This window comes from Gobio gobio (assembly GCF_949357685.1).
Source record: "Gobio gobio genome assembly, chromosome: 4".
Taxonomy (NCBI): Eukaryota; Metazoa; Chordata; class Actinopteri; order Cypriniformes; family Gobionidae; genus Gobio; species Gobio gobio.
In genome coordinates, this window is record NC_137100.1 from 5,974,269 (window position 1) to 6,000,633 (window position 26,365).

A 26,365-nucleotide genomic window follows, 5' to 3' on the forward strand; every position below is an offset into this window, starting at 1 on the left:
CTATGGGAAGAAGGCAGTGATGCTTTGGGCAATGTTCTGCTGGGAAACCTTGGGTCCTGCCATCCATGTGGATGTTGCTTTGACACGTACCACCTACCTAAGCATTGTTGCAGACCATGTCCAGCCTTTCATGGAAACTGTATTCCCTGGTGGCTGTGGCTCTTACAGCAGATAATGCGCCGCCACAAAGCACAAATGGTTCAGGAATGGTTTGAGGAGCACAAAAATTAGTTTAGTTGACTTGGCCTCCAAATTCCCCAGATCTCAAGCCAGTCGAGCATCTGTGGGATGTGCTGAACAAACAAGTTCGATCCATGGAGGCCCCACCTCGCAACTTACAGGACTTAAAGGATCTGCTGCTAACATCTGTGCCAGATACCACAGCACACTTTCAGGGGTCTAGTGGAGTCCATGCCTCGACAGGTCAGGGCTGTTTTGGCAGCAAAAGAAAACCAACAGATATTTGTCATAATTTTATGCCTGATCTATGTAGGCCTACTAATTCTACTAGGTTACTACTTCTATGTAAATCAATATCTATATCTTATTTCCTGTATTGTAAACTCAACCGTTTTACTTGTAATAGTTTTGTTTTTGGATGTTTTGTTTGTAAATGCTTTGTTATGTCCTTAATTTTTCCTCACTATCACACCTTTTACTTTAACAGGATGAACGGTATGTGATGGTAACTGTGATGGGAGTTGTATGTAGACTAAGCAAATGTGCACGAGACGAATAGTGTGCGGGGACTACAAATCCCAGTGGCTTGATATTGCGCGGGGGCGGGGACCAAAAAGCGTCTGCTTATAGCGTTTAGCTTAAAATAGCAATAAATCGCGGAAGTAAGGCAAGTAGTGCTGTATAAGAGTTGCTGGATTTGCCTTTTAGGATACTGTCTGTCAGCCAAGCGTCAAAAATGTCGTAAATTTAGGTTACATGCTGAATAGAAAAGCTACGGGGCGTCGTGTTGCTTGCCTGTGAGGAAGTGTGCAGTGTGTCAACAACAGCCAAATAAACACATACGAACAAAACCACAGTCTTACTGTAATGGAATAAAATGGAAAACACGCGGAAGTTTAACGAGGTCGCTGCGCGATTCACGAAACGATGAAACCCGTTTTAATAAAGCTGATTTTTATACGCAGGCACATACCTAGGGTACCTATACAGAAGTATCTAGGCTAATCCCGCCCTCTCACACTACGTGATTGGACGGTTTCCAGAAAGCCGGCGTGCCATTGGCCGTTTAAAGTGCCTATTCGCGACGTCATCAGCCGTTGAAAATATATAAAGCAGCGAAAGCCCCGCTCCTCACAGCGAGATTCTGCAGCTCATTAGTAAGTTCAGCCGAGTAAGCGCAGGAGTTTAGCCGAACAGTTAGGGGTTTGTAAAATATTATCATTGTGTTCAGTGCCTCCACACAGATTTGCTGATGTTCTAAAATAGTGTTCGTTTGTATATAATCTTTATTTTTAAGGGGTGTGTCCTCTCTGTGTATTGTTTTGATTCTGAACCCGACATCAGCGGACAGCTGTGCGTAGTAAGGCACTGGTGCTTTCCGTGCGGGATGTGCAAGGACAGCTGTCGCTAACCTGTCCAAGCTGTTGTGGGGTTATTTTTTCGTCCGCTGGAGAGGGAGGCAGGCATTGGGCTGTGTAGCTTTAAGAGAGGGCGGAGAGAGTTAGAGCCCCGGGGCTGTGTGCTCAACACAGTACTGATCCTGTTTAGGTATCTTTTTTCTCTTCTGTTTTCTTCTGGCTGATTTTACTGTGCTATGTATTATTCATAAATGACGCTCGGAGGCGGGGCTTATACGAAGTATCAGTAATAACGGCAGTGTCAAGAGGAGGCGAACCCGCTGACACTGAAGGTGGGTGGACGTTTTGCCAACGTTGACCTAAACATTTACTTTCTTCATGCACATTTGACAGATGTTTCGACAGGTAACGTTAAGCTCCATGCAAACTTCATTTTCTCTATGTAGTTGAATTCGTTTTTGGTTTTAATAACGGTATGAATGTGTGTTTATATATATGTAGGATTCTTAGAAGAGGTTCTGTTATCATCTTTATCAGAACTTGTGGTCAAATAACGTCTTGTTACTGTATAATTAACATACTGAATTAAATTTTTATGATTGGGGATCATAATCAGGAAGTTGAGAGTTCTGTTGGAATTCTGAAAGATAATTTTCATTAGGATTAAGTTGGTCATTTACCTATTGTGTTTTTTTTTTATATATTAAAATAATGCATAGTTTTAGCCACCCGCTCTATAAGTAAAATTACAAGATGGCAAATGGATATAAACACTGTTATTTGCCCCAAATCAACAAACCAAAAGCATGAAATAAACATGACCTGAAACGAGACAGAATCATTTCAGTTAATCTGCCTATTGCATAAAATGGCCAAATACTGCAATATACACTGAAATCATCATCACAACTTTTACTTTATGTTGAAATAACTTCTTGCTAATGGATAGTTAAAAGATATATGTTTTGAGTTCTTTTGGGATTCTGAAAGACCATTTTCATTAGGATTAGTGGTTTACCTATTGTGCTTTTTTTATTTTTGATATTTTGAATTGATAGTTTTAGTCGCCGAATATAAAAATACTACATGATAGCAAATAGCTAAATGCTAAATTTGGATAAACACTGTTATTTGCCAAAAATCAACAAACCAAAAGCATGAAATAAGTATGACCTGAAGCGAGACAGAATCATTTCAGTTAATCTGCCAATTGCATAAAATGGCCAAATACTGCAATATACACTGAAATCATCATCTTATCACAACTTTACTTGTGTTGAAGTAACTTCTTGCTAATGGATAGTTCAAAGAAAGATGTAGGAGTTTTAATGTCCTGAAAAAAAAAATATTTTTTCTTATTGGGAATCAGAGAAACTCTTAAAAGATTTTGGGATTCTGAAAGACCATTTTCATTAGGCTTTTTGTTATTGATATTGTGTATAGATAGTTTTAGTCGGCTGTTATATAAATCAAATTACATGATAGCAAAAAGATAATTGCTAAATTTGGATAAACATTTCACAATCACTTTGGATAAACAATCAACAAACCAAAATCATTTAATAAATATGACCTGAAACGAGACTGAATCATTTCAGTTTATCTGCCAATTGCACAAATACTGCAATATACACTGAAATCATCATCTTTATCACAACTTTACTTGTGTTGAAGTAACTTCTTGCTAATGGATGGTTAAATGAAAGCTGTAGCAGTTTTAATATCCTGAAAAATATTTTCGTATCAGAAACTCTTAATATTTACTTTGAGTTCTTTTGGGATTCTGAAAGACCATTTTCATTAGGATTAGTGGTTGACCTATTGTGCTTTTAAAAAAATATATATTTTGATAAATTTAAAGAATAGATAGTTTTAGCCGCCTGCTATATAAGTAAAATTACATGATAGCAAATAGATATAAACATAATTGCTAAGTTTGGATAAACATTGTTATTTGCCCAAAATCAACAAAGCAAAATCATTAAATAAATTGAACCTGTAACTAGACAGAATAATTTGTTAATCTGCAAACTATACAAAAAAGTCAAATACTGGACTATAAAAATGATCAATAAGTTATGACAACATATGTTTTTACATTGAATTAACTCATCAAAATAAGTTGAGCATTTTTCACTTTACAGTTTAATGTAATTTAAGTTGAAGTGACTTAAACGTCCAAGTTGATTGTACTTAAACATTGAAGACAACATCCTTTTTTTTTTTTTTTTTACAGTTTACATCGCCTGACTGATATTATGGACTGAATTACAGTGGCAAGAAAAAGTATGGGAACCCCTTTCAGAATCTGAAAATGTGAATGATTTTAACAAAATAAGAGAGATCATACACAATGCATGTTATTTTCTTATTTAGTACTGTCCCGGATAAGATATTTTCCTTAAAAGATGTGTACATAAAGTAAGTTTAAAATAAGTTTATGAACCCTTGATTATTAATCCTGTGTGTTGTTCCCTGGATGACCCACGCTGTTTTTTTGTTTTTTGATGGCTGTTCTTGAGTCTCTTGAACTGCCCGACGTTCTTCAGAAAAATCCTTCACGTACTGCAAATTATTCATTTAAAAAAAGGGACAAACATTCACTGATGCTCCCGAAGGAAACCCAATGCATTAATACAGAAAGAAAACCTTTTGAATTTGAAGATTACGGTAAATTATACTTAATTTGTCTTTTGGGAAACATGTAAGTCTCTTCTGTTTGTTCCGAAGGGCAGTACTAAATGGAAGAAAAAAAGATATTGAAGCAAAATAAGAAAAATTGACATCCTGTTCAAAAGTTTTCACCCCCAAGCTCTTAACCCTCTGGGGGTCTTAGGTCATTTCTGACCCGAATTATTATAATTTTTTTAATGTTTAAAATCGTAGCTTCATCGGAATGGCACGGAACTTATGACTTTATTGGTACTTGGTATATGAACACCCAAAACAATTGGGGACAGGATTTTAAAAGTCTAAGTGGTCGTAAAAAAAAAGAAGGTCCTGAATGTGACTATTTTTTTTACGACCACTTAGACTTTTCAAATCCTGTCCCCAATTTTTTGGGGTGTTCATATACCAAGGACCAATAAAGTCACTAAGTTTCGGACCATTCCGATGAAGCTGCGATCTTTTAAAAAAAAAATTATAAAACGCAAGATACACTATAGTGGTAAAAATGTGCTATTGTGTGATAAAAATGCTCAATGTGTCCACCGGATGGCACCGATCTCATTTAAAAAATTGCTTTCATGAGGCCTAGGCTTGACTCTAAAATGAAATACAGCTTTAATAAAAAAAAATAATATATATATATAATACATTTTTTATTATATTCAAAGGGGAAAAATGGGTCATAATTATTGCTTAAATATTCATTATTAATCTCAAAACACCAAAAAAGAAAAGAGAAAATATTATTGAACAAAAATATATTTAATTGATTTTACTCAAATCTTTTTTTTTATCTTAATCCCGCCCTCCGGGTCATTTTTGACCTGAAGGTCCTGAGTGTGACCCATAAATGAAGAACCCCGGAGGGTTAATGCATCTGTGAATGTTTGAATGTTTTTTTTTTTTTTAATGGTTGTTTAAATCCCTCAATCGTCCTCGGTGTGAAAAGGAATCTCAAAATCATACAGTCCCTGCTGGAGAGGGTTCAAATGTGCAAAAGATGCTGGAAAACTGAAGAATTTTTGGGAATTGGAGGATTTTTTTTCTGAAGAACGACACCGTATTAAGAACCAAGGGGGTCATTTTTATAAATTCACCTTTTTTGTCTTATGGACTATATTTTAACATCTTATGTAAAATATTTTATTCAGGACAGTACTAAATAAAAAAATAACATGCATTTTGTCACAGATTCTGCAAGAGGTTCACATACTACTTCTTGCCACTGTGTTAGTCTGTCACTAATTAGGATCCTTTAGGATTGGATAGCGCATTTCCAGTAAATTCCATCCTTTTGAGTGTGTATAGTAATGATTTTGTGCACATGGATTTGTGGATGATTGCTTTGTGCTTTTTATTTCAGATCCATGTCTCCTCCAGCGTCAGCCTGAAAAATGATAGAGATGTCATTTGACAAAGGAACTGTTTTATCTTGTGAGGGGCAAACAGACCCCACTTCCCAACAGCACTCAGAACTTCCTAGAAATGAGACCAGCGCTCTCCATCCATCCGAGAAGACCACAGTTATAAACCTCAGCAAAGAGGCTGATGAAGAGACCGGAAGTGAGACATCGGTGGAGCACAGAGAGAAAACCGCGGATAACAATGCGGTGAGTGACAGTGGGGTCGAATCATCTACACAAACCCAAAATGGCACCCAGCAGTCCAAACCTCAACAGCAGAAAGTCAATAAGCGCCGCAACACTATGAGCGCTGGATTCAAACACCCTGGTTGTGGGAAACGACGACGGCGTGCCAACTCGGAGAGCGAGTCAGTCCTGCCAACCAATTTCCTGCTGGGCGGGAACATTTTTGACCCACTCAACCTTAACAGCCTTCTGGATGAAGAGGTGAACCGGGCTCTCAATGCAGAGACGCCCAAGTCCTCGCCATTGCCAGCCAAAAACAGAGATCCTGTAGAAATCCTGATACCCAGAGATATCACAGACCCCCTCAATCTCAATTGCCTTAGTGGAGGAGATAGCAGTCTGTTGACATCTCCCTTAAAAAGTAGCGGAGGCAGGCGAAGACATCGGAACAAGCACCATGGAAAAGGTTTTGGCGAAGGAGTCGCACAGATCGATTTACTCGAGTCTAACGGCTGTGCAACGACACAAGACGATGGAAAAACAACGCTCCCCTTGACACATTTGCACTCCGAAGGGGGTTCAAGGGTGGCGAACCCCCTCGTTCCTGAGGACCAAACGTTATCGGACTTGACTCTTGAGGCTCAGTGTTCAGATAAGCCCAGTTTAACCACAAATGGCGGTGAGGTGAAGGAGAAAGCCATTGACGCCTCAACTGCACCTCCACCCACAAACCCCACCAATGCTCCATCAAACAGGCAGCGCAAACGCAGGCGTGCCAGTGGCAGATTCGAGAACGCAGATTATTTAAATGAGGTGAGAAGACCTGGAAGGCATTCTCAGTCCTTTCACACCCCAGGAACGGGAACTGCAGAAAGACCGCAGCCACATCCGAACCATTGGAGGCCGCAGTACAGCAACAACCAGCAGCCGAAGAAGAAGTTTCAGTACGGCAACTATAATAAATACTATGGTTATCGGAACCCGGGTCTGAGCGAGGATCCTCGTATGTGTGTTTTGAATCCCGAGTGGTTCCAAGGGAAGGCTGTTTTAGATATGGGCTGCAACACCGGCCACCTGACGCTGTCCATCGCCAAAAACTGGCGACCGGCACGGATTGTCGGCCTGGATATTGATGGGGCATTGATACATGCTGCTCGGCAGAATATCCGGCACTATCTCTCTGAGGTCCACACGCAGCACTCCCGACGTTCTGGGGAAAACGGGGAGCGGGATCAAGGGGAAGGGAGGGAGAGGATGGAGGAGGATTTGGTAGAAGAAAAGAGTCGGGGGAATGAGAAAGGCGAAGAGAGTCTTGTTGTGAAAGAGGACGGAGATGAGAAAAAAACAAAGCATGTGGATGACGTGAACAAATGCACGGTCGAGGAAGAAATGGAAGTTGGTCGAGGAGAGAAGCGCAGATCCACTGAGGCTGATCAGCGAGGAACGAGTGGAAAAATGGAAGATGGAGCGTCGGTAAGTCTCCCTGATGGGAAGCATTCATTCCCTGTCTCGCTCCGAATCTCAAGAGGACCCATAGCTGGCCCCCCTTTGCCTGAGACGAACACAAATAGTCTCCCTCCTGGAGATTTCCCTGCTAACGTGACCTTTGTCAAGGTAAGACTGAAAAACTTAATTTCTGTTTTTTGCTGCTTTTCATTTGAGTTGGAATTAATGCTTACTTGAGATACGTTTTTACTTAAAGGGATAGTTCACCCAAAATTTTTAATTCAGTCATTTACTCACCCTAAAGTTGTTTCAAACCTGTATGAGTTTCTTTGTTCTGCTGAACACAAAATAAGATCTTTTGAAGAATGTTTGTAACAAAGCAGATCGAGCAACCATTGACTACCATAGTATTTTTGTCCCCTACTATGGTAGTCAATGGTTGCTCGATCTGCTTGGTTACAAACATTCTTCAAAATATCATCTTTTGTGTTCAACAGAACAAAGAAACTCATACAGGTTTGGAGCAACTTGAGGGCGAGTAAATGATGACAGCATTTTCATTTTTGGGTGAACTATCCCTTTAAGATATTAAATAAAAGCTCCATTTTAAAAGTGCTGTATCCAGTATGTTTGATGTTACCCTCAATATACACATTATAAAATTGAACCAACATTGACCTAAATTGAGCTGAATGATGACACCATTAACCTCATAATAGACCCTTTTCACATTTCCGGGTTTCTCAGAGCGAAAGTCGTCATAGTTAGGTTAAATATTATAGCTGTGAATGAGAGAATACATTAAATATTTTTTTTGTGTGCCCATTTGCTCACATAGCAAAAGAAAAACGCCACAGTAGTGATCTCACAACTTTCAAAAAGAGGGAAAAAATTTAGTGAGATTGAAAACGGCAATGAAAAGAGAGAAATATGTAAATTTTTACCATCACTCCCATAGATGCTATTACTAAACACCCTCACAGCAGCTGTAACTTTTTTTTATTGTAATTGGATGCAAAAGTAATGCAATACAAAGTATTAGTGTTATAAATGTACATATATTTAAAAAAAAATGTAAATTCAAAAAACGTAGCAGAATTTACGATATTGATAACCGTTAAAACGCGTCATCACAGTCTGTGAAAAGGGTCTATTGATACATTTTACAACATTAATACTGTTATTTCCCAGGTTATCACTATGAAGTTGCTTTGAATCAGTCTGTACTGTATAAAGTTCCATATAAATAAATGTGACGACTTAAAGGGATAGTTCACCCAAAAATGACAATTTTCATTAATTGCTCACCCCTCATGTTGTTCCAAACCCGTAAGACTTTCTTTCATCTTCAGAACTCAAATCTTTTTAAATGAAATCTGAGAGATTTCTGTCCCTCCATTGACAGCTACACAACTACCACTTTGACGCTTCAAAAAGTTCATAAGTGATCCTAAAACTAATCCATATGAATTGAGCGGTTTAGTCCAAATTTTCTGAAGACTCGATCGCTTTATATGATGAACAGATTAAATGTAGGATTTTATTCACATATAAACCTTCAACTCGCACAATCTAAACGGCAACAGAAGGTCAAGCATGTGCACTTGACATCCGAGAACCAATGAGGTTCATTCTCGTGTTACGCAGCACGTTTGAGCTTCAGCAAGAGCCAACGAGGTTCATTCTTGTTATGCTGCATTCACACCAAACGCGAATAGAGCGTCAAAATCGCGTCTGCCGCGTCTAGTTGGACGCTTGAACATTTTGAATCCATTCGCGCGTCCACAGTGAATTGGACGTGCTTATAAATCGAGCATTTGAAGCGAAATAGATGCGCGTTCAAGGCGCTCCAGGAGAAATGTCATAAAATGCCACTCTGCCTCTTTTCATTTTCATTAAAAATATATATTAGCATTAATAGCAGAGGTGTCAAAAGTATTCGCATTCATTACTCAAGTAGAAGTATATTAGGGTTTAAAAAGACTTCTGTAGAAGTTGAAGTATCAACTCAAGCTTTTTACTCAAGTAAAAGTACTGGTTTCAAAAGTATAAAAGTAAAAGTAATGTAAGGGGAAAAAATGCCATTAAAGGGGTAGTTCACCCAAAAATGAAAATTCTGTCATTTACTCACCCTCAAGTACTTCCAACCGGTATGAGTTTCTTTGTTCTGAAGATATTTTGAAGAATGTTTGTAACCAAGCAGAGAGAGCAACCATTGACTGCCATAGTAGGGGCAAAATGCTATGGCCGTCAATGGTTGCTCTATCTGCTTGGTTACAAACATTCTTCAACATATCTTCAGAACAAAGAAACTCATACAGGTTTGGAACAACTTGAGGGTGAGTAAATGATGACAGCATTTTCATTTTTGGATGAAGTATCCCTTTAAGGACAAAAGATTAGGCCGCGCCACAGTGCATACCCCACAAAAATCTAAAGGCCACAATGACTATAATGTTATATTAAAAAGTTAATGTTGAAATTTTTTAGATGCATAGGCTACCCGTTTCAGCTGCATATATTCCCATTGAAAATCAACGCATTTTAAGACAATGCAAATACATTAAAGAACCATAAGTGTACTACTGAGCAAAAAGTAAAAATTCAGAGGCATGTTATCAATAACCATTATTTGAATGTGTGATCAGTGTGGCCAGATTGGGTCAACGATTTCCAGCCCAAAAACTCACCAAATGTACATTTATATTCAAAAAATGGTTATTGATAACATGCCTCTGAATTTTGACGTTTTGCACCTTTACAATACTTATAGGCAACTAGTCACTCCAAGAAAAATCCCAAAACTTTAACCGCCAAAATGTGATATTATTTTATTGCCATACCAATCAATGTTGATAAGTAAGTTACCATTTTATCTCCTTAAAACATAACATTGATGATAAAAAAAAAAATCCATTTCCCAGTAAAACAGATCAAATATGACTATTATAGTCCAGGAAGAAACTGTCAAAACGGCAATCCCTCAGAAAAACACAATGTCAACAGTAAGAAGCCAATTTACGTGCAAAAAGTGCCCAATATAGAGATTGAAAAAAGCAATGTAATTAACTGGCATTTCACACGTTAATGCACACACCACTGTCAAAATGCGTAATTCATTGATACTGTTAAATTCGCCAACAAAAAATAACAATGCGCCTACCATTGTGTTGCACTTTGCTTTGACAAAACTACAGTACGTCTTTCATAAAATACACGGCGCATGCACTTAGCACAGTCAAAACGGATTAATCGTTGATTTTAACCTCTTTCAGCAGCTGTCGGGGTTGCTAGTTGCAGATGTCCTAAGTGTGTGTATGACGATGGACAGGAGTCACTGTCATATTTATAAAGAGTCTTCGAGGCACAGGTGTAATTCACGTTTGAGAGTCACTCTCCCACTCTTTACTGTAGATACAACTTACTGTATATTTATGCCACTGGCATAGTGATCACTGGAATATACAGCTACGAGTTGTCGTGCTAAAAACCCGGCTAAAGTCATGAATGAGCACGTCTGCCTGCTGATCGCTGATTGGCTGAAAGTGCGTGCTCGTCGGCGAGAACCCGCCCTATCTGGCAGCATGGTGTGTGATTTGTTCAGGTGCAGGCGTGATTGATCGCCTACAACCCAATAGGGTGTCGGAATGGTTTGTGTTTATCTTTCTCACCCAACCACAAACAAATTCACTCTATCCGGATGGCACGATTTATCTGAATAGTTTTTTTTTGTTTTTTTTTTTGACGACAAGCCGGAATAAAAACATGCCGAAATGGAATGGGAGTAACGAGGCTATTATTAAAATGTAAGGAGTAGAAATTACAGATAATTGCTTGAAAATGTAAGGAGTAGAAGTAAAAAGTAGGCTGAAAAATAATTACTCCAGTAAAGTATAGATACCCAAAATTTCTACTTCGTTTTCTACTTATTTGTACTTCGTTACTTGACACCTCTGATTAATAGCCACACAAATGTGGTCCAGGCAACTCCTACATTATCTTCACTGCATGTATATTTAAATATCCTTAAAAAAAATTGTTGTGAAACTTCTCTTTGCCCTCAGTCAAAACGATTAGGCAGACAACAAATTATAGATTCATGAGAGCAAAGATCGCCCGTTAGATCTACACAAGACGAACCACTACAGGACATCAGAGCCAGCGGCAGACGTCAGAAGGACTGGCCGAGGAAAGGCTGCTCTCGCTGGGGTTAATGAGCGCTGAGCACCCGGTGATCGCCTGGATCTCACAACTCCAAAAACGCACTATTTTTTAGGCGCTCTCTTGATAAATAAACCACAGATTTGAACTTTAAACAACTACATTCTCACCTGAAATAGTCTTAACTACATTTTGTGACACAATTGTAGTAATTTTAAATTATGCAGGGTTTCTCATCACGTCACTTTACCACATGACGGCAGCAAGCAGGCTCCTGATTGGTTAAATTTTTCAACTCTGGCGTCAGACGCGAATTCGCTTCAAACGCATGAATGCACAAAAAGCACCACTCGCGTGTATCGCGCAAGACGCTCAATTTGCGTCCAATTCACGCGAACTGGATGCGTGAATGAGGCGGAATCGCATCGCATCGCACGAAACGTGTCTATCGCGCCGCAGGACCTCCAGACGCGCGTCAATGTGCCTTTCCATTGACTTAACATTGAAATCACTCGCGCCAGACGCTCTATTCGCGTTCGGTGTGAACGCAGCATTACGCAGCACGTTTGAGCTTCTGCAAGAACCAATGAGGTTTATTCTCGTGTTACGCATCGCGTTTATCCCAGGACATCATTTAGCTTTGATTTATATGGATTAGTTTTATGATCTCTTTAGGAAGGTTTTGAAGCGTCACAGTGGTAGTTGTGGAGCTGTCAAAGGAGGGACAGAAAGCTCTCAGATTTCATCAAAAAGATCTTAATTTGTGTTGCGAAGATGAACGGGTTTGGAACGACATTAGGGGGAGGAATAAACGACAGAATTTTCATTTTTAGGTGAACTATCCCTTTGTACAAAAATGAAATGCGGTATATTGATGCATTCCACATGCATTATTCACCTAGAACGCATTTAATCACAATGGCATAAGATGGACCGAATATAGGAGCAGGGAATGGTACTAGTTGAGTAGTGAAAATGAAGTGAATGCAATACATGTAATGCAGTGCACACGAGAGATGCATGCAATCCTGTCATTCATAGTAGTTTTAGCTGTTTACCTCCTGTTTAAAGCACACACAGGACCTAGTTTTGTAGCATAGCTAAAGATACACTGGAATCTGATGATCTAGGTGTTTGGTCTGTCGCCAGGTTCTGCTTGGCTGTGTGTATATGCTTATGCATGCTCATCCAAGCACATTAAGCCTTTCCCTTTAAAAAAAAAAAAACAAGTTGACAATGATGGAGTGACCCGAGCCACATCTAGAGAAAAGAGTATTGTAGAGATTTGGAGGTGGACTTTTTTTGGCCAGTAAGAGAACACCTTAGCAAACCGCATGGCAATGTGATTAAAATCAGGAAACAGGTGTGGCACAGTAACTTTTAAAGATGTGTATGTTTGTGTTAAAATACTACTACTAGGCATGCAGCACCTGTCTATCCTGTTTTATTATACTCTGTCTGTCTAATCTACACAGGGGAACTATGTGCTGGATAGTGATATGTTGGTGCAGATACAGAAGGAAGAGTATGACGTGATCTTATGTTTGAGTGTGACAAAATGGGTCCACTTGAACTGGGGTGATGCTGGACTCAAGAGGCTCTTCCACAGGGTGTACAATCACCTGCGGCCTGGAGGACTCTTCATTTTGGAGCCTCAACCCTGGAGCTCCTACAGCAAGAGAAAGAAGCTCACTGTAAGGCCCCTTTTTTATCATAGCATCAGTTTTTCTGCTAAGATGTTTGACATTCAATGGTGTTAAAGCTACACTGTGATATTTTGCCCCATCTAGCGGTGAAAAGGTATATGACCATCCAGTGAATATTAGTTTCTGTTCCTCTCAATTCTGATTTCGTTTTAACTCCTACGGTGGCCGATTTAGTCCAAGATTAACATGGCTTCCAGTTCGACCTCGTCCACATTCGACACGGTGCCATCGAGTGTTAAATCGCGAAAGGCGAAGCTTGAATTTACGGGTATGTCCCTCTTTGGCTAATGTACTTTCAAGATGGAGGGGCAACATGGCGACCCGCATTCGAACCCTCACCCGTATGTATTTTCAATGGCATATTATAAACTTACGAGAATACTTTATTACTTGAAAGAAGTAAATATACATTAATGAGCACATATTTTTGAAAGAACTAAGTGTTTTTAGCTAAGAATAAACTAAAAAAGTTACACAGTGTAGCTTCAAGATGGTGTTCTCAAGTGTGTGTCCTCTGACCACTTGGGATGAAGTTTATATAACATTTTAAATATAGAAATTGAAAACAATAGAAAACAATAGAAGTTTAAAATGGGGCAGTTTAGTCCCAATTGTATTTATTTATTTACAATAATACAAGAGAGAGGGAAAAAGGGGGCAGTGGGGGTGTAATCTAAAGTTGACACATGAAAAAAAACAAAACGGTTTAATACTAATGATTCAGACACCAGATATAATTTTGTACTAGTGTGTGCAGGACACTATAGTTCATTTATGTAAGTGAGGAGAGCAAAATAAAGCAAACTGTGATCTTATACCCAAAATTTCTTCATACAGTGACAACCAGTAAAAATGATACAAATTTGGGAGCAAAATGATTCCGACACTTTGACCTGAGCATGTTTTGCTTCAGTGTTTTTTCTTTAATTGCTAATGCGACCTTTGACACCACAGACTGAACTAAATGAAGCATTGTTTGGTCATTGGTTGACCTAAATTGGAACTATAGCGAATAAACTGATAATGTGAGAGAATGTTGAAAGGTGTCTGAGAAAAAAATAATAATAATTCTATATATCTACAGGGAGTGCAGAATTATTAGGCACGTTGATTTTCTGATCATATTTTTTTTCCAGGCACATTTGACCAATTCCAAACCACAGTAATCCTAATAACTACTATTGATTTAGTATTTAATAATGTATAAGTGATATATAATTGTTCATGAAGGCTGGAAATGAAAATCACCTTATATTCAGGTGTGCAGAATTATTAGGCATGTTTTCTTTTACAGATAAATAGAGCCAAAAAAGAGATTTAACTACTAAAAAGTATTAAATGCCCATGAGAAGGATGCAATACTAATGCAATACTAGACATTGCAGTTAAGGCATGACCATTGGACAGTGAAATGCTCGTTGGGTCAGCAGGATCTGACAAAAACAGGTGGTGAAGAAAAGACACCTGTTAACTGCAAAAGAATTAAGGTGAAGAATTAAGGGTGAAACCATCAGGAACCCTTTAGTCTCCAGCGCCACCATTTTCCAGAGCTGCAACCTACCTGGAGTCTCCAGAAGTGCAAGGTGTCAGGATCTCAGAGACTTCAGTTAGGTAAAGAATCCTAAAAAATGACCCTCACTAGATAAGAATCATAAGCTGAAGTGTTGTAAAATACATGAAGAAGGTTTTTTTATAGGCTTTATGGACAGATAGGTTGAGAGTGACTCTTGAAGGACCAGCACCACATCCTCTAGTACCACTGTTTGAAGAATTCATCTTCCAGAATCTGGCAGTACGTTTTGGGAGTTCATTTTTAGTCCATCTCTGCAAAACGGACTTCAGGATGGACTAAAATGAACTCCCAAAACGTACTGCCAGATTCTGGAAGATGAATTCTTATACATTATTAAATACTAAATCAATAGTAGTTATTAGGATTACTGTGGTTTGGAATTGGTCAAATGTGCCTGGAAAAAAAATATGATCCGAAAATCAACGTGCCTAATAATTCTGCACTCCCTATATATATATATATATATATATATATATATATATATATATATATATATATATATATATATATATATATATATATATATATATATACATACATATACAGTGAGGAAAATAAGTATTTGAACACCCTGCTATTTTGCAAGTTCTCCCACTTAGAAATCATGGAGGGGTCTGAAATTGTCATCGTAGGTGCATGTCCACTGTGAGAGACATAATATTAAAAAAAATCCAGTAATCACAATGTATGATTTTTTTTTTTAAACTATTTATTTGTATGATACAGCTGCAAATAAGTATTTGAACACCTGAGGAAATCAATGTTAATATTTGGTACAGTAGCCTTTGTTTGCAATTACAGAGGTCAAACGTTTCCTGTAGTTTTTCACCAGGTTTGCACACACTGCAGGAGGGATTTTGGCCCACTCCTCCACACAGATCTTCTCTAGATCAGTCAGGTTTCTGGCCTGTCGCTGAGAAACACAGAGTTTGAGCTCCCTCCAAAGATTCTCTATTGGGTTTAGGTCTGGAGACTGGCTAGGCCACGCCAGAACCTGGATATGCTTCTTAGAGAGCCACTCCTTGGTTCTCCTGGCTGTGTGCTTCGGGTCATTGTCATGTTGGAAGACCCAGCCTCGACCCATCTTCAATGCTCTAACTGAGGGAAGGAGGTTGTTCCCCAAAATCTCATACAAATACATGGCCCCGGTCATCCTCTCCTTAATATAATGCAGTCGCCCTGTCCCAATGCAGAAAAACACCCCCAAAGCATGATGCTACCACCCCCATGCTTCACAGTAGGGATGGTGTTCTTGGGATGGTACTCATCATTCTTCTTCCTCCAAACACGTTTAGTGGAATTATGACCAAAAAGTTCTATTTTGGTCTCATCTGACCACATGACTTTCTCCCATGACTCCTCTGGATCATCCAAATGGTCATTGGCAAACTTAAGACGAGCCTGGACATGTGCTGGTTTAGGCAGGGGAACCTTCCGTGCCATGCATGATTTCAAACCATGACGTCTTAGTGTATTACCAACAGTAACCTTGGAAACGGTGGTCCCAGCCCTTTTCAGGTCATTAGCCAGCTTTCTTAGGATCATTGAGACCCCACAAGGTGAGATCTTGCATGGAGCCCCAGTCCGAGGGAGATTGACAGTCATGTTTAGCTTCTTTCATTTTCTAATGATTGCTCCTACAGTGGACCTTTTTTCATCAAGCTGCTTGGCAATTTCCCTGTAGCCCTTTCCAGCCTTGTGGAGGTGTACAATTTTGTCTCTAGTGTCTTTGGACAGCTCTTTGGTCTTGGCCATGTTAGTAGTTGGATTCTTACTGATTGTATGGGGTGGACAGGTGTCTTTATTCAGCTAACGACCTCAAACAGGTGCATCTAATTTAGGATAATAAATGGAGTGGAGGTGGACATTTTAAAGGCAGACTAACAGGTCTTTGAGGGTCATAATTCTAGCTGATAGACAGGTGTTCAAAAACTTATTTGCAGCTGTATCATACAAATAAATAGTTTAAAAATCATGCATTGTGATTTCTGTATTTTTTATTTTAGATTATGTCTCTCACAGTGAACATGCATGGGCCTGTCGCGATAGTCAATAAATCAATTAATCGCACTATAAAAAAAAAAAGAGCTCTAATTTTTCCGGCCACGATAATTTCCAGCGTCCGTTTTTATATCCATTTTTGCTGAGCGTTACATTATATAATCACGTTCTTATACATGTAAATGCTTCTAAGCGCGACAAGACACAAGAGAACGCGCTGTATGTCAGTGTCCTGTGTGTGTGTGTGTGTGTGAGAGAGAGACATGTCACTCTGACACACACACACACACACACACACACACACACACACACTCAACGCACAGACAGATCGCGTCAGTCTCCTGACCCCGTGGACCTACGCTGGAAAGATGTAACTAAGAGTCAAGTTTAAAATGGGAAAATTATCAACTCTTTGTTCATTTTATTTTTTTTAGCGAGATGCTAACCATTTTATCAGATTCAATGATCTATGCTAAAAGAGCTACTGCCAGACCCGGAGATCGGCTTAATGGATTTGAAAACTCTAGGGGAGTTGGAAAATGAGCCTATTTTAAAAAAAAAGTGGAGTGTTCCTTTAAAGTTGTTTAACAAAATTGTTGTTTGATTTCTCAGGAGGACATCAGTAAGAATTACCATAGCATCCGGTTAAAACCGGACCATTTCTCCTCCTACCTGACTGCTGATGTGGGCTTCTCCAGCTATGAGCTCATCGGAACGCCACAAAACTACTCTAGAGGTCAGAGCTTGAAAATGCTTTGCCATTCCTACCTGTGATATTGTACTGTATATGCAAATATTGATCCTTTTTTGTCTTTTTCTTAGGCTTTCAGAGACCAATCTACATTTTCCACAAAGGACTCTCACCTCAAAAGTGACGCCACCAGTTTGACCGCCAACTTTGACTTTGAAATCCACATATGTGAAGATTTGGAAATCAACCAGCATTTGAAGCCACTGGATCTTTAAACGTTTTCTTCGAAGTTGAGATGGGCCATTCAATATTTTGAACTGTTAAATGGAATCTCATTGGTGCTGAATAAGATCAAATTTCCTCCTTCCATTTAAAAAGAAAAGGAAAATATCGCAATTTATTTTTCAAGGACTTTTCCCTATTCGATCAAGATGATCTCCTAAAGGACGGTCTTGTGAAGAAGCACAAAGTTCAATTCAATCAAATCCCAAGTCAATCTTGTCAAATAATTTTTTCATTTGGAATGAAATTCCCAATAGTGTAAATTCTTGAGCATACACACAACTGGTAAAAGACCATCTAGAATTCAAATGTTTGGTGGTTAAGTTTGCAAAAAAAGGTTTTGCTCTACTAGTGATGCTACTGCACTGTCATGTACTTCATTTTTTCTTTTAGTTTCGAACAAAACATGGCTATTAACATAGGAAGCTTTTGACACTTCTAGCATGTCACCCATCCGCCGTTCTGCAGACAGACATGGCCGCTAATTCTAGTAACAAATGCCGATAGCTCAATTTCATATCCATCAATTATATTCCCTGGTCTAACCGGATGATTTCGTCCTTGAGAGTTTTGAAGCTGCAGGTTAGCTGATTTGCGATGACAAAGTGTTTATATCAGAAGGATGTGACTCCTTTTTAGTGTTGGTGGGTCACAGAGAACGATGTTATAACTTTTTTTATTTTTATTTGAATGTGTTCTGTTCTTATTCTCCAACTGTTAAAGTTTAACAAACTGATGTACATTTTGTAAACCGTTCGTCCAGAGTTGTTGTCGCCATCGAGGTAACCTTGTTGTTGTTAGTTTTATTCATATTTAAAAGTTTGCACTAAAACGAGAGAACAAATTTCTCCCACATTTGTATTTTGATGTGCAAATGGAAAGTCGGTGTATCTCTGAGAAAGGGTCCTTTTCATTCAAAGGACTCGATGAAAATGAAAAATAAACTACAAAGTAACATGTATTTGTAATGCTGAGCTGTTTTTTTTTTTTTATCATGTTTTCTGGACCTAAAAATGTTATTCTATTTGCTAATGAACGCTTTTCACATTTCCGGGTTTCGTCATAGTTATATAGTGTTTCTATAGTAAACTTATACAGTGGTGAATGAGTACATTAAATATTTTTTGTGTTTCCATTAGCTCAAGTAGCAAATGAAAAACTTCAAGATAGACCCTTTTCACAGACTGTCATGACTCATTTTAACGGTCATCAATATCGTAAATCCTGCAACGTTTTTTGTATTTTATTACTTTTGCATCAAATTACAAAAAAACAAGTTTGCGCTGCTGTGAGGGTGTTTCTAATACAGCGTCTATGGGAGGGATGGTGATGGTTTCTCTTTGTAAAATTGTGAAATCACTATTGTGGCGTTTTTCTTTTTGCTGTTTAAGCAAATGGGGAAACAAAAAATATATTTAATGTATACTCCCATTCACTGCTATAAAAGTAAACCCAACTATGATGACTTCCGCTCTGAGAAACCTGAAATGCGAAAAGGATTTTTACTACTTTCAGAAAGAGGGAGAAAACGGATAACAGCAGTCAGATTTTGCCATCATTCCCACCCATAGACCGTAAAAAAAATATGGATGACGCAACTTCATTCTCTTCATAGACAGAGTAATATTATTGGAAAAATTAAGTGGTTAAATATATCTGTTATTGGCAATTATGTGAACCTATTAAATCCTAAATTCATTATGTTGGTGTGAAATAAACAGTTATGGAAATGTAGAAATTAAAGCGAAAGCTTCACTCTCCTCCCGAAAAAAGCCGGTTGGTACCTCATTGACAAATTTTTTTATTTTTTTTTTAATGCAAAAAGATACAGAGATGACATATTTATAATACACAAGTTTGTAATACAGTACACAAAATGTATCAATAATATGTTCAATGTCATCAGAATATAAAGGCTAGAACGAATTAGTTAAAGATTAAGGTAAAGGAAAGAGAAAAAAAGAACATAAGAACATGAGGGTAAGATAATTATACATCACTTAGGTTATACAGATAAAAGTCAATACAAATTGACATCGTTTTACTTGCTTTCTTATTTACAGAGGATGAAATAGTGTTAAGATATATGTTAAATTCTTTCAAAAAGACACGAAAAATTGGTTTGTTGTTGGTGAATTTACATTTGTGGATATAAAATTTACAATTTACAAAGAAAATATATTAAATTTATAGCAAAGTAAGCATTGCTTTTAGTAGAGTCACAACCATACCGACCGAAAATAATGTCTTTAAAAGTTATGGATATGCCTTGCTGGATATTATCATTAATAAAAGCCTCAATATTTCTCCAAAGTTGTTTAGTATAATAACATGACCAAAATAAATGATAAACAGTTTCTGTGTGGACTTGACAAAATGAACAGCTAGTATCAATATTAGTTTTAAATTTCTTCATGAAATCTTTAAAACTACACTGTGTGATTATTTTCCCCCCTCTAGTGGTGAAAAGGTATATGACCATCCAGAGAATATTAGTTTCTGTTCCTCTCAATTCCGATTTAGTTTTAACTCCTACGGTGGCCGATTTAGTCCAAGATTAACATGGCTTCCAGTTCGACCTCGTTCACATTCGACACGGTGAAAGGTGAAGCTTGAATTTACGGGTATGTCCCTCTTTGGCTAATGTACTTTCAAGATGGAGGGGCAACATGGCGACCCGCATTCGAACCCTCACCCGTATGTATTTTCAATGGCATATTATACATTTAAGAGAATACTTTATTACTTGAAATAAGTAAATATACATTAATGAGCACATATATTTTTGAAAGAACGAAGTGTTTTTAGCTAAGAATAAACTAAAAAAGTTACACAGTGCAGCTTTAACAGGGTAAATTTTTTTTATTCTTTTAAAAGACACTTCTTTTACTTTATTAGTGAGAAAGTTTTTTTGTTGCAACGACCAAATCTAACTTTATAATTTCTATCCTTTTTTTCAGAACCTCAGTGACAACTTCAGAGCACCCCCCCCAGGCTTGTTCCCACCACAGTTAAACACCCTCACAGCAGCGTTAATTATAATTTTTATTTATTTATTTGATGCATATGTAATATAATACAACGTATAGTGTTATAAATGTACATACTACATACATAAAAAAATTATATATATATATATATATTAAAAAAAACGTCGCAGGATTTACGATGCTGATGACCGTTAAAACACGTCCTCGCAGTCTGTGAAAAGGGTCTTTACGTTAAAAATTCCAAATTGTATCGGATAAAATGGCGCATTATGCCAATTAATAACTACACGACTCTACTTCGACTAGTGGCCCTGGTGCTATTTGTCACAATAATTTTAAACATGTTTATTGTGTATACTCTATTCAATGATTATTAAAGCGTATATCAATCGTCCAGACGGCAGTTGAAACCATAGATATCCATAATAAAGGCTTGATGTCTTACGGCGGAGTCTCTAACGTCATCACCGGCGGCCATCTTGTCACAGGCAGGGCTCTGTGGTACTTGATGATCTGCATGAACACAAATACTCTTATCTCACTGAAATCTTAACGGATTTACAAATGGTTTGGTTTCTTACAAACGTTATTAACGTGGCTAAAATTATGGATGCTTGAACAAATTATGAATAATTTTTCATAAGTATGCAATGTCATAACTACATCTCTGGCGTTTATAACAAACCAAACAGTTTGAAAATCGGTAGAAAATTGAGCAAGTTATGGTTTAGTGCAAGCACCCATAAAAACAATATTACGAGTGAGCGGGCTGCCTGTGACAAGATGGCCGCCAGGGCCAGCAGCACGCACGAGACGGATATCTATGGTTGAAACACCGCAGCGATTGATTTGTCACGTGGTACGCGCTACTTTTCTCAGTTTAACCAACGGTCGTTTATGATTATGGGATTGTTTTTTCATCAATTAATGTAGTAAAGATTACTTGAAAGATGTCATTTGTATATCAGATACGAGTCATTGGAATTAAAGAAAAATAAAGGATTGACAATAATATACAAATGTGTACAATTACAAAAGATGTCCTGAATGAGGCTCGATTGAGAATTTCTCGAACTTTCTTGAATATGTATCATAGGTAAAAGTTATTGCTGCCCGATGGCTCAAGCATTGCAGACTGAGCAGTAACATTTCACTACACGGTGCGCTGCGGCTGTGGTAGCCTTCGTAATATTGCTGAATATAGTCACATTACAAATCTGTTCCACTGAAACGACCACAAGAGGGAGCAATTTGACAAAAAACGAGCTGTTCGTGTAACAAGAGGAGGAAATTCCTTTATCTTGCTTTTTAACACATTCATGATTGTAACATCAATGTCTACTGTTTAAATAGAAACTTTAACCAGTTTAAACATAATGCTTAAGACACACGAGTGTGTGTGTGAAAAGCTGCTTTTGTGTGAATGTATGTTGGTAGCTTCTGTCTCTACAGCACAGCAATGTGTGAACACACATTTCTAACTGCAGATGTGTAAGTGTTAAACTTAAATATTAATGCACCCAACACGTGTTTGAACTTGAATGTGAATGCGATTTTGTGATGACAAGCTTGCTATGGGCAACTCTCCTTTAATAGAAAACTTCATTTAGCTATTAAACCCTGAGAATGAATCTCTCTCTCTCTCTCTCTCTCTCTCTCTCTCTCTCTCTCTCTCTCTCTCTCTCTCTCTCTCTCTCTCTCTCTCTCTCTCTCTCTCTCTCTCTCTCTCTCTCTCTCTCTCTCTCTCTCTCTCTCTCTCTCTATGTTTATTTTTGTGAAATGTGAGGACATTCCATAGGCGTAATGGTTTTTATACCGTACAAACTGTATTTTCTATCCCCTTACACTGCCCCTGCCCCTAAACCTACCCATCACCCATCACACACACACACACACACACACACACACACACACACACACACACACACACACACACACACACACACACACACACACACACACACACACACACACACACACACACACACACACACACACACACACACACACACACACACACACACACACACACATGTTTGTTTTTGTGAAATGTGAGGACATTCCATAGGCGTAATGGTTTTTATACCGTACAAACCGTATTTTCTATCCCCTTACACTGCCCCTGTCCCTAAACCTACCCATCACACACACACACACACACACACACACACACACTGCCCCTGCCCCTAAACCTAGCCCTCACAGGAGACTGTGCAGTTCACTTTCTGTGAAAAAAAACTTGTTCTGTGTGATTTATAAGCATTTTGAAAAGTGAGGACATGGGGAACGTCCTCATATTTCACCCTCTTTTTGTAATACCTGTCATACCCATGTCATTATACACATTTGTGTCCTGATATTTCACAAAAACATGCCCACACACACACACACACACACACACACACACACACACACACACACACACACACACACACACACACACACACACACACACACACACACACACACACACACACACACACACACACACACACACACACACACACACACACACACACACACACACACACACACACACACACACTCTCTCTCTCTCTCTCTCTCTCTCTCTCTCTCTAATACACACACACACACACACACACACACACACACACACACACACACACACACACACACACACACACACACACACACACACACACACACACACACACACACACACACACACACACACACACACTGCCCCTGCCCCTAAACCTACCCATCACCCATCACACACACACACACACACACACACACACACACACACACACACACACACACACACACTGCCCCTGCCCCTAAACCTACCCATCACCCATCACACACACACACACACACACACACACACACACACACACACACACACACACACACACACACACACACACACACACACACACACACACACACACACACACACACACACACACACACACAACACACACACACACACACTGCCCCTGCCCCTAAACCTACCCATCACAGGAGACTGTGCAGTTCACTTTCTGTGAAAAAAAACTCATTCTGTGTGTTTTATAAGCATTTTGAAAAGTGAGGACATGGGGAACGTCCTCATATTTCACCCTCTTTTTGTAATACCTATGTCATACCCATGTCATTATACACATTTGTGTCCTGATATTTCACAAAAACACACACCCACACACCCACCCACACACACACACACACACACACACACACACACACACACACACACACACACACACACACACACACACACACACACACACACACACACACACACACACACACACACACACACACACACACACACACACACACACACACACACACAGTGCAACAGTGATGTAAGTGTGAAGATGTAAACAGGTCAATCCATTTAAAGGCATTCCTCTTCATTCATTGTCTTCTTTCTGTTTCACCAACACCCAGTGAAAGCACACACACTCTCTCTCTCTTCTAGCACAGGGCCAGTTTTCTGCTCTGTCCTCTTCTATGCGCACATTTAACGCTCCTGCAGCCATGGCAGCTCTGGACTTCTGCAGCTCAAGTGGCATGTGCTGCACGGCAGATACAGATGCTTTGGGTGTCACTCAGTTCAAACACTCTTCACACACCGATTCTCTTTGTCAAATGCTTTTATCTGCGGTTGCACCACCCCGGAGAACGTAAACGTGTGCTTCATTGCGACACCATTAACCCTTGACTGGGTGGAGATTCTGATTGAAAGGCTTCGAGGCTCTGACTTCAATGGTACAGTCCACGCTCTTAAAGCGATACATGCAATTTTCTTTTTTTTAAATTGTGCACAACATAATACACTCTCACTGGGCTTAACAAAGGCATAAAAAGAAGCAAATAAGATGTCAGTATCACTAAAAATAGCCTCATCTAGTGTCTTTTATTTCTGAGAGAAAAGATAAAATGCATGGCCTCTTTCCCGCTGTCTCCCATTCACATTGTGTATAATTGGGAATAGCGCATTGCCATACTAGTGTATTTCTGCAGGACAGAGGTGGACAGTAACGAAGAACATTCTTGAGTGCTGTACTTAAGTCCACTTTTTGAGTATCTGTACTTTACTGAAGTATTATTTTTTAGGGAAACTTTTACTTTAACTTCACTACATTTGAAAGACAAATATCATACTTTTTACTCCACTACATTTCTATCAAGGTCCTCGAAGTCAAAAGTCGTTTCTGTAGCAGCTTTCCAAGTCAGTGGATGAATTTTTATCTTCTTTACATTTTTTTTTTTTTTTGCAAAATGTTAATGTCTGGGAGAAAGAGAAGCATAGACTTAAAGGTGGACTATGTAGGATTTTTGCAGTAAAATATCCAGAAACCACCAGGCCAGTGTTATATATTTTGTTCAGTTGAGTACTTAGAATATCCCAAATGTTTTCAACTATTTGTAAATCGTGAGAAAATTGCTATTTTAACCGAGGAACCGGGACGTGTGAGCTATGCGTGTGAGGGAGTCGCCTGTCGATTGCGTCATATCTGCGTCACCCTCGGTCTCCGGTTTTATTCAGTGAAACACTTTACTCTCACTGCAGAGTGAACAAGTGTCATAGCAGCCGCCGAGCGAACGTCATAACTTCCTTTTCAAAACACTCAGATATATCTAATACGATAAACAGAGTTGCGTTACCTCAAACTCATGACTGGAAAAGAGGAAGTTGCGCCGGCAACCGTGTCATAATAAAAGTCCCGCCGGCGACTATGCCATAATAACAGTCCCGCTCTTCAATCGCTCCTGCGGCCTTGCTCAGCTCCACAACACTCGCTCCTGCTCTGCTTCAGACTACAGTAATGTTAATAATCGCATCCATGAACATGATTTCTGCCCGAGTCCTATCCTGACTGTTTTCCACCGGCTGTGAGGTGAAGACCACATGTCCCGAGATTCTGCGCTCAAACGTGCCGTCATCAAACTACGCCTTTGTTTTGAACAGGCGACCTCTAGTGGACGGAAAAGTTACATAGTGTAGCTTTAAGGATGAATCTGAAAAAGCCTGATGAAAGAGCTCAGTTCAGCCTGTTTTTTGTGCCTCTGGGATGCCAGAGCACGAGTAGTGAATAGAGCTTTCTTTTGTGTGTTTTTTTCACACTTAAACAGACCAATACACACAAAATGTCAAAATTTTCATTTTAGAAAGTATTCACGTAAACAAAGTTGATTATGTCTTGAGTGAACGTAAACAGTTGGGGGAATATCGGATGTAGCTTTGTAAAGAGCTTTGTAACTTTTAAGTATTTAAATTAGTTCAAGGTGGTCGAATGCTAGCATGTCGGATGGAGCATCACTGACTGGCTTAAACCACCATGGCATAGCGAGCATTTATACAACAATGCAACGATAATAAAATAATGCATTGACATAAAAAAGGAAATATACTTTTGATACTTAAGTATTTTTAAAAGAAAGTACTTCTGTACTTTTACTTAAGTAAAAATAGTTTTTAACAACTTACACTTGTAACAGAGTAATATTTGACCAGTAGTACTTTTACTTTCACTCGAGTAATGGAGTTTTGTACTTTGTCCACCTCTGCTGCAGTATAGAAACACAGTATGCAAAGATTCTGAAAGACATGATCCTTTGCCAAAATGTGCAGTGCAACCAAAGTACGCTGAGTGGAAAACTGTACCGCACACAATGTGACTCTTTGTCACACAAACAGTCACATGGTTAATTGCAAATGGCTGCGTAAGTAATTGCTTCATGACT

General features: G+C 38.8%; 1 protein-coding gene across 6 annotated transcripts; it reads left to right on the forward strand.

Annotated features, from left to right (window-relative positions):
- Positions 1–1,285: 1,285 nt before the first annotated feature.
- mepcea (methylphosphate capping enzyme a) lies at positions 1,286–19,994 on the forward strand. Of its 6 annotated transcripts, none has more exons than XM_079815476.1 (6): positions 1,286–1,337; positions 3,775–3,824; positions 5,572–7,411; positions 12,880–13,098; positions 17,297–17,420; positions 17,507–19,994. In XM_079815476.1, exons 3-6 carry the CDS (start codon positions 5,603–5,605, stop codon positions 17,557–17,559), a joined length of 2,205 nt encoding a protein of 734 aa, XP_079671602.1. In that variant the 5' UTR covers positions 1,286–1,337; positions 3,775–3,824; positions 5,572–5,602; the 3' UTR covers positions 17,560–19,994. The 6 variants fall into 6 exon arrangements, with proteins under 6 accessions (XP_079671602.1, XP_079671601.1, XP_079671599.1 ...); XM_079815473.1 differs by having other exon boundaries at positions 1,314–1,870; XM_079815475.1 differs by lacking the exon at positions 3,775–3,824 and having other exon boundaries at positions 1,313–1,337.
- Positions 19,995–26,365: the final 6,371 nt, after the last annotated feature.